Source organism: Anomaloglossus baeobatrachus, chromosome 9, assembly GCF_048569485.1.
Source record: "Anomaloglossus baeobatrachus isolate aAnoBae1 chromosome 9, aAnoBae1.hap1, whole genome shotgun sequence".
NCBI classification, from domain to species: Eukaryota; Metazoa; Chordata; class Amphibia; order Anura; family Aromobatidae; genus Anomaloglossus; species Anomaloglossus baeobatrachus.
In genome coordinates, this window is record NC_134361.1 from 23,703,728 (window position 1) to 23,718,563 (window position 14,836).

General features: G+C 50.1%; 1 protein-coding gene across 1 annotated transcript in view; it reads left to right on the plus strand.

The window, feature by feature from the left end:
• The window catches only part of LOC142250322 (N-acetyllactosaminide alpha-1,3-galactosyltransferase-like), a 31,490-nt gene extending 29,184 nt beyond the window's left edge, over nt 1–2,306 (plus strand). The window contains exon 5 of the mRNA XM_075322465.1: nt 1,689–2,306. Coding sequence (XP_075178580.1) covers nt 1,689–2,117 — 429 coding nt within the window. The 3' untranslated portion in view covers nt 2,118–2,306. The remainder of the gene's footprint in view (nt 1–1,688) is intronic.
• Nucleotides 2,307–14,836: the final 12,530 nt, after the last annotated feature.

Consider the following 14,836-nt stretch of genomic DNA (forward strand, 5'->3'; position numbering starts at 1 on the left):
GGCGCCCTGGACTAGCCAGGTCGTCACAGGTAACACACACACACACCCCCACCCCCATTAGACAGGGACAACAGCCAAACACAAAATCCTTGTTGCCTCCCTCCAGGGTCTGATGTCCACACCAGGTGAGGGCGGAGCCAAGCGGTTGGCCCCACCCACCGAGGAGTTCACAGGCCTGGAGGCGGGAAAAGTGACAGATTAGTTTTGGAGGTCAAAGAGTGAGGAGTAAACACTTGGGTGTCTGGGTAGTGGCCCAGGCACTGACAGCAAGGTCGGCAGACGGTGGTGGCCGTCTGCAGGAGTGGTGAAGCAACGTGGAACCGTAGGACCGGGGTCGGGCGTTGGCCCGCCGGTACCGACCGGGGGAGCAAAGTGAAGCCAGCACACACAGGCAAGGCCATCGGACCCCGACCAGGCTTGGAGCCGCCGACAATAGTCAAATCCGAATGTGACTGGAACCCCAGGGGTTTCCTAGCTGCCAAAGTCCCGATTGAAGGCAACAGTCCACACCGTGAGGGTATACAGCTACTGCCTAAGGCTAGAGACCCAAGGGCCAGCGCCTGCGGGCAAATGGGCTCCTCTGGTACCCATACACCAGGGAGCGGACTACCATTGGGAATCCATTGGAGTCAATAAGTACATCAAGATGCAGGGAAAGACAGCCGCCATCACCTGTCCGGAGAGAAAGACACTGCAGCTGGCTGCGGGACCCGTCCATCCAGCCGTTTGGTTTACCAAGGACTTTGTACCTTTCTTGCTGAGTGAGTACACCTGTGCCATCCGGCACCGCGCCGCGCTCTCCCTGCAACCCTGCACCTCACCAACCCAGCATCCTTCAACCATCACCTCACCGGGCCCCGGGACCACCAACCCCTACCCACGGAGGAGGAAAAACAACATCCCAGCTGCTCCTACCATCGCTCCCGGGATCCCCGTCACCAGCAGCGGTGGTGCCCACCTTCACCACAACCCGTGGGTGGCGTCATGGACTAAATCTCCCAAACCAACCACCCCATTCACTCACGGGTGAGGGGCGCCGCTCGAGTCCCCGGATCCGGCCCACCGCTCGAGCCACCGAGCAGCCGCAGCAGCGCTGGACCGGAGCGCTAGCGAGAGCGCAGCGACGAGCGCGTCCTCCCCGCCCGCGACACATACAAAGCTCTCCTCAGTTCTACTCCACCATACATCTCCTCACCCTACCTGTGCTCTTTGTTCAGCTAATGACCTAAGACTACCATCCTCTTTAATCCGAACCTCCCACTTTTTTATCCTCCTCTCACGCTGCACCAGCTTTTTGGGATGTACTACCCCAGACAATCCGATTTATTCCCAATATCCACAGTTTCAAGTGCACCCTAAAAACACATTTCCTTAGACTGGGCTATCATGTCATCTTACTAATCTAACGATCTATCTCCTCTTTTCTTTTCCAGGAACTCAGTAGCAATTTGTACCTGTACTTTCACAAATACTGGCTGATGTTTGGTTTATACAGCATTATTTGAATACCCATATTTACTATACTGATATTCTGACCGTATACGACAAGCACTTTATTTTTACCTTTTGTGTTTTGCCTATTTCCTCATAGATCGTAGGCTTTTGAGGAGGAAAAAAAATGAGACCTACTGACTAGATAGATCTAAGACTATACTCTTAGATTTTCTTTCTTCTCTTCATATCTTTAGATATTCACCTCTGATTACGGACCAGAGGCTCTTGGTGACCTTGTGGCTCAGCTACATTCTGGATATTACTTAGCAAGCAAAAAGAATTTTCCCCTTGAGAGGAACCCTTCATCTGTGGCCTTCATACCTCCATGGATGGGTACGTTTTACTACCATGGAGCAGTGTTTGGTGGAACGCCCACTCACCTCACCAACCTCACCTCCAGCTGCTTGAGGGGAATCTTAGAAGACAAGAAACGGGGTGTAGAAGCTATCTGGCACGATGAAAGCCACCTCAACAGATACCTAACGATGGAACGTCCACCATCCAAGTTGCTATCACCTGAGTATTGCTGGGACAAAAGGTTATGGCTGAGGTATCACAAAATGAGCTGGGCACCGAAAAACTATGCAAAAAAAAGAGAACGACCTCGACACATGAAGCCATGAGATGGTTCCTTACCATAAATTGTTGGACAATGAGTATTGACCACCATGAAACAGAAGGATGTAATGTCTATCACTGCCTGGCATCAACATGAAGATTCCAAAATACAAAGTTTTCCACTTTTTATCCATTTTTTTTATTTTGTATATTTAAAGATTAAAGGATACTGTATGTGCCAAGTCTACTGGGAACCTGAGAGATCTCCTTTCTTTCTCTAAGCCTCCTAGATGTTCTGGGAGAATTGTCTAGTATGTACTGCTATATAGTGCATTTATATCACTGCTGTAAAGAGCTTTCTCAATACTGCCCAAAATAAAACTAGCATTCTGGTTTCAAATAATACCGCCATAGAATACCTAAAAAAAACCCTTCCATATACTGTTCACATAATGTTGCTAAATATATGAGTGCAGAACAAAAGAAATAATAGACTTTGTGTTGTGAATTAAAAGGGGTATCCACAAGGTAGAGGATAGAAGTATGAACATCGGGGACCCCACTGTTGGGACCCCAATTGATTTCTTCAGCAAGGGTCCCAAAAGTTTGAGTTAATCAGTGGTCACTCATTTGCAATATCTGTCTATTTCACCAATGAAGATAGCCAATCTCTTTACTCAGCTCCATAAACTCCAAAGATTTCAAGTGAAATGGTATTAGGCATAACCCCACTACATTAACCCCCCCCCTCCCCCAAAACAGAGCTTTGGGACCCCGATCATATCATGATGCTGTGTGCAAAATCTGCATTGTGCTCTATGTAAGACTATGTTCACATTTCCGTTGTGTTGCATCAGTCAGATGCGTTGCTTAACGCTTGTGACTGATGAGTTGTACAACGGATGACAAGTATTGGAAGAGAAAGTGGATTCCGTTATAAAACAAGAGACAGAGAGAATGATCAAGTGATCGCTCTCATTAGCCGGCCGCCGGCTTTTGAGAGCGAACAGATGATCTCCCGGCGGCCGGCTAATGAGAACGATCAGCTGATCGTTCTCATTAGCCGGCCAGCGGGTGATCAGCTGATCGTTCTCATTAGCCGGCCACCGGGTGATCAGCTGATCGTTCTCATTAGCCGGCCACCGGGTGATCAGCTGATCGTTCTCATTAGCCGGCCACCGGGTGATCAGCTGATCGTTCTCATTAGCCGGCCACCGGGTGATCAGCTGATCGTTCTCATTAGCCGGCCACCGGGTGATCAGCTGATCGTTCTCATTAGCCGGCCGCCGGGTGATCAGCTTATCGCTCACAGAAGGCAGCTGCTGGGTGATCAGCTGATCGCTCTCATTAGCTGGCCGCCGGGTGATCAGCTGATCGTTCTCATTAGCCGGCCACCGGGTGATCAGCTGATCGTTCTCATTAGCCGGCCACCGGGTGATCAGCTGATCGTTCTCATTAGCCGGCCACCGGGTGATCAGCTGATCGTTCTCATTAGCCGGCCACCGGGTGATCAGCTGATCGTTCTCATTAGCCGGCCGCCGGGTGATCAGCTTATCGCTCACAGAAGGCAGCTGCTGGGTGATCAGCTGATCGCTCTCATTAGCCGGCCACCGGGTGATCAGCTGATCGCTCTCATTAGCCGGCCACCAGATGATCAGCTGATCGCTCTCATTAGCTGGCCGCCGGGTGATCAGCTGATCGCTCTAATTAGCTGGCTGCCGGGTGATCAGCTGATCGCTCTCATTAGCCGGCCACCGGATGATCAGCTGATCGTTCTCATTAGCCGGCCGCCGGGTGATCAGCTGATCGCTCTCATTAGCCGGCCGCCGGGTGATCAGCTGTTCGCTCTCATTAGCTGGCCGCCGGGTGATCAGCTGATCGCTCTCATTAGCCGGCCGCCGGGTGATCAGCTGATCGCTCTCATTAGCCGGCCGCCGGGTGATCAGCTGATCGCTCTCATTAGCTGGCCGCCGGGTGATCAGCTGATCGCTCTCATTAGCTGGCTGCCGGGTGATCAGCTGATCGCTCTCATTAGCCGGCCACTGGGTGATCAGCTGAACGTTCTCATTAGCCGGCCACCGGATGATCAGCTGATCGTTCTCATTAGCCGGCCGCCAGGTGATCAGCTGATCGCTCTCATTAGCTGGCCACCGAGTGATCAGCTGATCGCTCTCATTAGCCGGCCACCGGATGATCAGCTGATCGCTCTCATTAGCCGGCCGCCGGGTGATCAGCTGATCGCTCTCATTAGCCGGCCGCCGGGTGATCAGCTGATCGCTCTCATTAGCTGGCCGCCGGGTGATTAGCTGATTGCTCTCATTAGCTGGCCGCCGGGTGATCAGCTGATCGCTCTCATTAGCCGGCCACCGGATGATCAGCTGATCGTTCTCATTAGCCGGCCACCGGGTGATCAGCTGATCGCTCTCATTAGCTGGCCACCGAGTGATCAGCTGATCGCTCTCATTAGCCGGCCACCGGATGATCAGCTGATCGCTCTCATTAGCCGGCAGCCGGGTGATCAGCTGATCGCTCTCATTAGCCGGGTGATCAGCTGATCGCTCTCATTAGCCGGCCACCGGGTGATCAGCTGATCGCTCTCATTAGCCGGCCACCGGGTGATCAGCTGATCGCTCACAGAAGGCAGCTGCCGAGCGATCAGCTGATCGTTCGGCTGCCAAGAGAGAGCATGCGCAGCGAAATCAAAAGGATTCCGCTTCTCAAAAAACGCTACATGCTGCGTTCCTGCCCCCCGACGGTCAGTCGTTCCACGACTGATCAGTCGGGCGGAGGATGCAACGCAGCATCATCAGTTACAATCCAACGCTCATACAAGTCTATGGGAACAACGGAATCCGCCAAACGGATACCGTTGTTTACCAGAGCCGCGCATTGTGACTGATACAAATTGACGGAAATGTGAACCTAGCCTAACACAACCTAGCTCCCCTGCCCCCTGCTTGTAACAGCTGACAGGGAAAAACTTATCAGCAGCAGGAGGCAGGCGAAACAATCCAAAAAAAAGGCACATCAGCTAAACAGAAGAAATACACGAAAACGTTTATGGTATTCTTTAACAATGTCAAGCATTGCACTCCACAGGCCGGCTAGAGTGTTGCTTTAACTCAACAGAAAACCAAAAATGAGTCTTTGACCAATTCAAGGTCAATAAAGACCAATATAGGTGAAGTTTCCGGACAGTATACTAACATTAACACTCAAAAAATATCCAATAATTAGCCTTAGAATTTCAGTGACAATTAAAGGGTAATTATATTTCATAATTAGTAGTTTTGTATTATTTTTAAGCAAATAAGTCATATCATCATTCCAAAGAAAGGTGATATTAGAAAGAAGAAGGTGCATCTAACAGAATAAACCCAACCAATGCCCTACCCATAACCACCCCGGACCATCCCAAATAACAAGAGGGAAGAGGGAGGGAGAGATGCAAAAAAAATATTTATGTAGATCTACTCAACAAACCAGTTTAGCCCATGTAAACATTACACTTTGATTATGCTGGAGAGTGTCATGTGAAGGAACGAGAAAACGCGTCACTTTCTGGGTGTAGTGGTTAACCATTTCATATCATTATGGTGTTAAACTCACCTTGCAGTGGAAAGGTCAAGCATGTAGGAGAGCAACGTCCAGATACCGCTGATCGGACCCGCTGAATGGGAATACTAGAGTGGATCATGTGGAATCCCCGGTGGTAAATCGCAATTTTGTGTTGGACATATCAGACTTTTCCAGACTTCTGTAGTTAAAGGGGTTGTCTACTACTTTGACATTGATGGGCTCTCCTTTTGATAGGTCATCAATGTCTGATCGGCCGGGGTCCGTCACTCTGCACCCCCGCTGATCAGGTGTTTTCGGTCCCGGCAGTGGCGGCAGGCAGCTGGAAATGCTCAGTTCCGGAGCTGCTCCGCCTTCTGATAGCGGCCGTGGCCGGGTACTGCACATCCGCTTTCCATTCTAATCAATAGGAGGCGGATGTGCAGTACCCAGCCGTGGCCACTAATAGAAAATGGAGCAACTCCAGAACTGAGCATTTCCGAATGCCTGCTGCCGCTGGAACCGAAAACAGCTGATTGGCAGGGATGTGGGGTGTCGGACCCCGGCTGATAAGACATTGATGACCTATCCTAAAGGGTGCTTTACACACTGTGACATCGCTAACGATATATCGTCGAGGTTACGTCGTTAGTGACGCACATCCGGCGCCATTGGCGACATCGCAGTGTGTGACACCAAGGAGCGACGATCAACGAGCACAAAAACGTGAAAAATCGTTGCTCGCTGACACGTCGCTCCTTTACCAAATATTGTTGCTGCTGCAGGTACGTTGTTGTTTGTCGTTCCTGCGGCACCACACATCGCTGTGTGTGACACCCCGGGAACGACGAACATCTCCTTTCCTGCGTCCACCGGCAATGAGGAAGGAAGAGGTGGGCGGCATGTTCCGGCCGCTCATCTCCGCCCCTCCGCTTCTATTGGATGGCTGCCGTGTGACGTCGCTGTGGCGCCGCACGAACCGCCCCTTTAGAAAGGAGGCGGTTCGCCGGCCAGAGCGACGTCACAGGGAAGGTAAGTCCGTGTGATGGGTGTTAGCGATGTTGTTCGCCACAGGCAGCGATTTGCCCGTGACGCACAACCGATGGGGGCGGGTACACTCGCTAGCGATATTGGTACCGATATCGCAGCGTGTAAAGCCCCCTTAAGGCTAGGCCATCAATGTCAAAGTAGTGGACAACCCCTTTAATACCAGCATCTCAATCCATCCTTTGATCTAATAACCTCAGGGAATTTTAGCATAAAGAAAGTAAAAGAGAATATGGTCGGTGATCGCACCCCTTAAAAAATGGATTGAGATGTACAAAGTGGAGAGTGGATCTAAATTGGAATGAAAAAAATGTTTATTTTTTGTTAAAAACGGTTACAATATTTAGCAATGTACAATGCATTTTGCCTATTAACGCCTCCCTCAGGTACATGTTCACACTTCTGATACCGATTCTGTTTAAATACACATTGAATCCCTGGCTGTCAGCCAACGAAAGCGAGGTGGGGAGAATTAGTGAGACACTCCCAATCAATCACACTGGTTAGAGGTAGAAAAAAAACAAAGAGAAAAACACGTTTAACTCCTTTACGATCTTGGACGGTTACTATGGACCCCGGGGGGCGAGCCACGGTATTCCCCGCACACGTCCCCGCAGAGATCCACCCGTGCCTGCTAACCACTTAGATCGCGCTATCAAAATATTTAGCCCCTTCACCCCCGGGCGATTTTCCGTTTTCGGTTTCTGCTTTCCTTGTTCCAAGAGCCGTAGCCTTTTTACTTTTCCGTCAATCTTGCCATATGAGAACAAACATAACATTGTCAATTACTGGGACTTCCACATGGTCTTCATTTTGCCAGAATTTAGAGCAGGGGACGTTGTCTCATGTGAGGAATATAATGATAATAAAGGGGAAAAAAATAGAAAGCAACAGATCAAATTCCTAAGATTTCTTTTTTTTTATTATTCTGTTCCCGCACCTTGTTTAGCAGGAAAAACAGTGACGCTAAATGATCGACATCAATAGCCGGAAAGATGTTCTCTGTAGTTAGATGTCTGGAGTCTGGACACGTCTCCGAGATAATAATAATAATTAATAATTTTATTTATTTATATAGCGCTATTAATCCCACAGCGCTTTACATACACTGGCACCGCTGTCCCCATTGGGGCTCACAATCTAGAGTCCCTATCTGTATGTCTTTGGAGTGTGGGAGGAAACCGGAGAACCCGGAGGAAACCCACGCAAACACGGGGAGAACATACAAACTCCTTGCAGATGGTGTCCTTGGTGGGATTTGAACCCAGGACCCCAGCGCTGCAAGACTACAGTGCTAACCACTGAGCCACCACAAGACTGCAGTGCTAACCACTGAGCCACCGTGCCGAGATAGGAAGATGCGACTCAGCTATCCGTGAAAAAACAAAGAAATCTCATGGTGTACGGTGGGACTAAAGTAAATCAATTTTAGTTTTTTTTTTCCTCTCTACATCCCAAAGATCAGATAAACGATTAAAATATTTTAGTCTGTATACATAGAGTGGAATTAAAAAAAAAAAAAAAAAGCAGTGTTTCAACCCATAAATTAACTACCTGTGTCTTCGTGAAAATAAGACAGGGTCTTATATTATTTTTTTGCTCCCAAAGATGGGCTAGAGCTTATTTTCAGGGGACGTCTTATTATTTTCCCATGAACAACAATCCATATCTATTTATCGTATATCTATCCCTCTATCTTTTTCCATCTATCTATCTATCCCATACAAGTCTATGGGTGCGAATGAAACATCAGACTGCACTAGGATGACAGCGGAGTGCAGTGCGATAATCGCATCAGCTGACAATGGAGGAGATGGGGGATTAATCCCTCCCTCTCCTTAGCAGCTGTGATCTGATCGGAGTTGCATGACACTTAGCTCACAATGGCAGTACAGCGGGAGCCGAGGGTCATTAGCATATCGTATCTGATGCAAGCGCATCGGATGCCATATGATCCTATGAATCCAGCCTTTCCCTTACATGTGACCACTGGGAAAGAATCAGGACACCCCAGACCCCAGCAGATCATCGGTCAGTCCTGCCAAAATTTGCAATACAGCTGACGTTCCTCTGTAATGGGCTCCTTAACCTTTTTTTTCCGGACCAGTTCTAGTTTTCAATCACCCTCATCATTTTACTACGTAATGTACTAAAAAGCAGCAAAAAAAAAAATGTAAAATGCAATTCTGTTTGTTTTTTTTTGTTTTTTTTCTTTTTTCATTTTGTTTTATAGCATTCACTTTGCATTCAAAGTTGTCTGATATTTTTTTTTTTTTAATTCAAGTCAATAGGGTTGTATTTTTTTTTGTGTGACGAGCTATAGTTTTAAATGTTATCATTTGGAGCGATTTACAACTTTCTGATTTTTATTTAATTTTAGTTTAGATTTTGTTTCTTAAAGTGGTTGTCTAGTGAAAACTGATTGGCAGAATTGGACGTTTTGATTCCCGATAGCACAGAGTGGCAGCGGGCATGCGCTATCATCGATCTTTGCAGTCCATATGGCCTATGTTGAGCTTTTTCAGCTAACCCCATAGAGAATAAATGGGCGTCCGATCTGCTGCTCCATTCTAATGGGGATAAAAGTTCCCTCTTCTGCCGATCGATGCGGGTAGATACTGTAGGAATCCCATCAATCAGTAAGTTATTATGTGTCGCCCAGGGATAGGGGGTACTCAGATCCGGGCCAAAGGGTCACTTCTGTGAGTATCACGGTGGCGTGACCCGGTCTGTGATCCCAGGCACCACAACAAAAGGGGCATCATATACAGGGGAGATTGGTAGTCTATGTTCCGTGACGCCACCCGTGGTGTGCGGTGAGGTAATGGAGCACCGCTGCTGCCGGTCACAGGATCCCGGGGATGGTAATGGGCAGCAAGGTGGTGATTTTCCCTCCACGGGTAGGGTGTTGATGTCCCGGGACCCCGGTGTGATGGATTGGGGAGTAACGGGTGCAGTCCACGGCTTGGACCGGGTGTTGCAGGAGTATAAGGCAATAACTGACACGAGTCCAAGAATTAGCCAAGTTGCTGGTAACTGGTGCCCACGGCTGCTGTGAGGTCGGGTCCCACACCCGTGTGTGTAATTCAGGTGCTCTTCTCCTGCCTGGTGTCTGTCTCTGCTCCGTACACAGGTCCGGACTGGGTCCTGACAGTCGGCACTGGGGGGGGGGGGGCACTACCCTCACCCGGTCCACTTCGGGTCCCACAAGCGGCTGGCCTATTCCTGAGGCCCTCACTACCACTTCTCCTAGCTCCCACTGGAGCTGCTTCCAGACTTCTCTCCTCCTGCAGACTGACTGAAACTACACTCTGATCTCTCCGAGCTCCTCTCTCCCCCTCCCGTTTTCCTGAGGAGGGGGCGAGTGGGGCCTGATTGGCTGGTGTGTATTGGTGTGGGAAACTCCCCAAGGGAGAGTGAGATTTGCACCAAAAAGATGGATGCAGACCTCTGTGACACCCTGGTTTTGCCAGGGCGGCACACTTACCTATCCCTCCTCTTTCTGCCTTCTGAATACTGTGATCACACTGATTGCCGCATTCAGGGGGTTAAACTGACGGGAGAGGTGTGAGCTCCGCCCCTGGCAGTGAGAGCCGGGTCCCGGCTGTAACATCTGCTGGAGACCCGTCAGCGATTGTGGGGGTACAGTGCCTGAACCCCCGCGATCGCCACGGCTAAAAGAAGCACCAGAATGCAGAAAAAAAACGCAAGTGAACAAATGCACAAACGCAAAATTTGCATTTTTTCAGCTGCTTTTTTCCTGCCAAAACATACTTTTTTATGTGCAAAAAATAAGCGCAAAAAAGCAAAGTGGTCACATAGCCTTAAAGGAGTTGTTCCAGAATCTATTATATTTCTTCACACTCATGGTAGCCCAATAGCCTCTCTAAAGCAGCCCAATCCAGAATTCAGATTGTAGCTGGCTAATTTCCTACATATTTTTCTGACTTCAGCTCCTCCATGTCTGTGTATCTGTGTATCTGTGTGTCTGTGTCTGTGTCTGTGCTCAGTGGGAAGTGGGCGGTGCTTCAGTGCTGCCTCGGTGACCACTCTGTAAACTACATTTCCCACAACCCCCTGCTTCTTCAGGCTCCCTGCACAGATATTGGAAACTAATCCTCCAAACTGCACTGTGATCTCCTAGAGGCCCCCGTGGCAGGGCTGACAGGGATGTGGTGCTGTGCGTGGGCTCTAATACTAAATCAATAGATAAGATAAGAATTAATACATATTGCAGGTATAAAACACTGTATCGCAGGAGGGGGAGAGAATCGACCACCACCTACATGGGCACGAGCAGCTGCGGCCTCCTGCGTAGGAAACTCGCTGACGCAAAGGTCAGGACCCACCACCTCCAAGACGCAGCGGGTCCTGATCGTGGGCTCCACATCCACCTGACTTTCCCTTCTATATCCATAGACATTAATATGGAGTCTGCCCCTGTGCTGATAGAACGGCTCCCGCTTTTCTGGGGAGGATTTCTACAAGATTTTGGAGGCGACTGGGGAAATTGTTGCATTTGTGAGGTGACACTGATGTTGGGGGGAGGCCGGGCGCACAATCTCCAGTGTTGGGTGGGAGGTCCGGGCTCTGGTCAGCCGTCATGATCTTCCCCCTCCATGTCTGTATAGGCCTTGTGCACTGGGCACTGTCAGGGGGAACAGAAAAGGGTCTTCTGCTAACTGTTCCCACAAAGCCGAAGTATGAAGATTTCTCTTCATTGAAATCAAGGAGCCGAGGCCGACCCCCGATAACATCCCATAGCATTACCCTCCTCCACCAAACTATGTAGAGGGCACAATGACGAGGATGTCTTGACTCTCAGTTATGGGGTCAGCAGAGCGGTGGTGACTTTTCTGCCCTCTAATCCTCAGCACTCGGCCCCCCGCTCTGGGGTTACGGGATCTGAGTTGCTGCGGCTCCTTCCATTTCTCAGTAATATCAATCACTGGTGATGGGGAAGATTTAGGAGGAAGAAATGTCATGAATGGACTTGTTACCCCAGTGGCTTCCATTACAGGATGCGCTGGTATCAGTGAGAGCTTTACCACCGGCCGTTCTGTCTCATTTTAGTAGACAGTCTTTGGGGGGGTGGGGGGGGACATAATACACCTGGGGCAATGGGGCTGGATGATATAGTATGCGGCCCGACACTTTTCTATACACAGTGCACTAGTTCGGCTACATATTTACAGTAGAGTCGGGATAACTATGTGCAATGTTTGAGCAGCTGATGTGGAGGAATGCGCAGTGCGGGAGGTTTGGGAAGGGCCCGGGTGTGAACATTACCCTGAAGGAACTATTTCTTGTTATAACAACGCAGGGTTGATCAATGCAAAAACCAAGAGTCAGACTTTATATAAGAAAAAAAAATAACAGAACGCATTATAATACTGGAAAAAACCTAGAAGCTGATAACAGAGAACAATAAATAATACCCCTGCACAGCAAAAACGTGTTTTTAGTAAAGGCATGAGAATTCTGTATAGTGTCAGCCAGTGCATGGATTGTGCAATTCCTCACTCCACCTCTAGAGGGCAGAGAAGTACACAACACAGGTATACGGTATTTCCCAATGATATAGACGTCCGAGACGCCCCCTTGTGTTCTATATACGGTAGTTGTTTTTCCGTTATATCAATTTCTGGAAAAGTTGGGTGACAACCATCATGTAGAACAACACCCAGGGCTGTATTTTGCCTTCGTGCTGCCCTAGGCACTTTAAGTGGTCGCGCCCCTTAGTGACAACGTAAAACTGAGTTTTCGCACACGACATCTGTTTAAGGCAGATCTACTCTGTAGCACACTTTAAAAAGTATCAATAAGAAACGAACCCCCCCCCCCAATGGGAATCACCACAGGCACATCAAAACATAGCATGAGTATAAAATATTCCCACCACACCGTCCCCACTTATATACTGTGACTGTGACACTGCCCCTAATAAACACCACACTGCCCTCCCTTATAAACTACTGTATATCCACCACACCTTCCTCGATTATGAAATATGATCTGTACATTGTGAGGAGGGAGCAGCATGATGTGAGGACAATGTCCCATGCATGCTGCCCCCTCCTCACAATGTCCCATGCATGCTGCCCCCTCCTCACAATGTCCCATGCATGCTGCCCCCTCCTCACAATGTCCCATGCATGCTGCCCCCTCCTCACAATGTCCCATGCATGCTGCTCCCTCGTCACAATGTCCCATGCATGCTGCTCCCTCCTCACAATGTCCCATGCTTGCTGCCCCCTCCTCACAATGTCCCATGCATGCTGCCCCCTCCTCACAATGTCCCATGAATGCTGCCCCCTCCTCACAATGTCCCTTGCATGCTGCCCCCTCCTCACAATGTCCCATGCATGCTGCCCCCTCCTCACAATGTCCCATGCATGCTGCCCCCTCCTCACAATGTCCCATGCATGCTGCTCCCTCGTCACAATGTCCCATGCATGCTGCTCCCTCCTCACAATGTCCCATGCTTGCTGCCCCCTCCTCACAATGTCCCATGCATGCTGCCCCCTCCTCACAATGTCCCATGAATGCTGCCCCCTCCTCACAATGTCCCTTGCATGCTGCCCCCTCCTCACAATGTCCCATGCATGCTGCCCCCTCCTCACAATGTCCCATGCATGCTGCCCCCTCCTCACAATGTCCCATGCATGCTGCTCCCTCCTCACAATGTCCCTTGCATGCTGCTCTCTCCTCACAATGTCCCATGCATGCTGCCCCCTCTTCACAATGTCCCATGCATGCTGCTCCCTCCTCACAATGTCCCATGCATGCTGCCCCTCCTCACAATGTCCCATGCATGCTGCCCCCTCCTCACAATGTCCCATGCATGCTGCCCCCTCCTCACAATGTCCCATGCATGCTGCCCCCTCCTCACAATGTCCCATGCATGCTGCTCTCTCCTCACAATGTCCCATGCATGCTGCCCCCTCTTCACAATGTCCCATGCATGCTGCTCCCTCCTCACAATGTCCCATGCATGCTGCCCCTCCTCACAATGTCCCATGCATGCTGCTCCCTCCTCACAATGTCCCATGAATGCTGCTCCCTCCTCACAATGTCTCATGCATGCTTCCCCCTCCTCACAATGTCTCATGTATGCTGCTCCCGCCTCACAATGTCCCATGCATGCTGCTCCCTCCTCACAATGTCCCATGAATGCTGCTCCCTCCTCACAATGTCTCATGCATGCTGCCCCCTCCTCACAATGTCTCATGTATGCTGCTCCCGCCTCACAATGTCCCATGCATGCTGCCCCCTCCTCACAGTGTCTCATGCATGCTGCTCCCTCCTCACAATGTCCCATGCATGCTGCCCCCTCCTCACAATGTCCCATGCATGCTGCTCCCTCCTCACAATGTCCCATGAATGCTGCTCCCTCCGCACAATGTCTCATGCTTGATGCTCCCTCCTCACAATGTCCCATGCATGCTGCTCCCTCCTCACAATGTCCCATGCATGCTGCTCCCTCCTCACAATGTCCCATGAATGCTGCTCCCTCCGCACAATGTCTCATGCATGCTGCTCCTTCCTCACAATGTCCCATGCATGCTGCTCCTTCCTCACAATGTCCCATGCATGCTGCTCCCTCCTCACAATGTCTCATGCATGCTGCCCCCTCCTCAGTGTCCCATGCATGCTGCCCCCTTCTCACAATGTCTCATGCATGCTGCCCCCTCCTCAGTGTCCCATGCATGCTGCCCCCTTCTCACAATGTCCCATGCATGCTGTCCCTCTCCATGAGCTCCTAATGCTGCCTTCCTCTTTTCCATAATGAGACCTTCATATTGCCCCACTCATGCTAAGACCACCACACTAACGCTTATGCTGAGACCCCCCCCACACACACTACCCCACTCTTGATATTGACTCCCCTACATTGCTCCACTCCATACTGATCCCACACATGCTGCCCCTTCTTCACAATGAGCTCCCAATGCTGCCCCCTCTTATTCTGAGTCCTTACACTCCCCCCACCCAATCGATTTTGTCATTGCACTATCCCTCATCCCTTGTCCTCTGTCTCTAGCATTAGCCCCTCTCTCCCACTCCCCCAGCATCAGCCTCTCTCCCCCAGCATCAGCCTCTATCTTCCCTCAGCATCAGCCTCTCTTCCCCAGTCTCAGCCTTTGCCTCCCCCCCAGCCTCAGCCTGCCCCAGTCTCCGC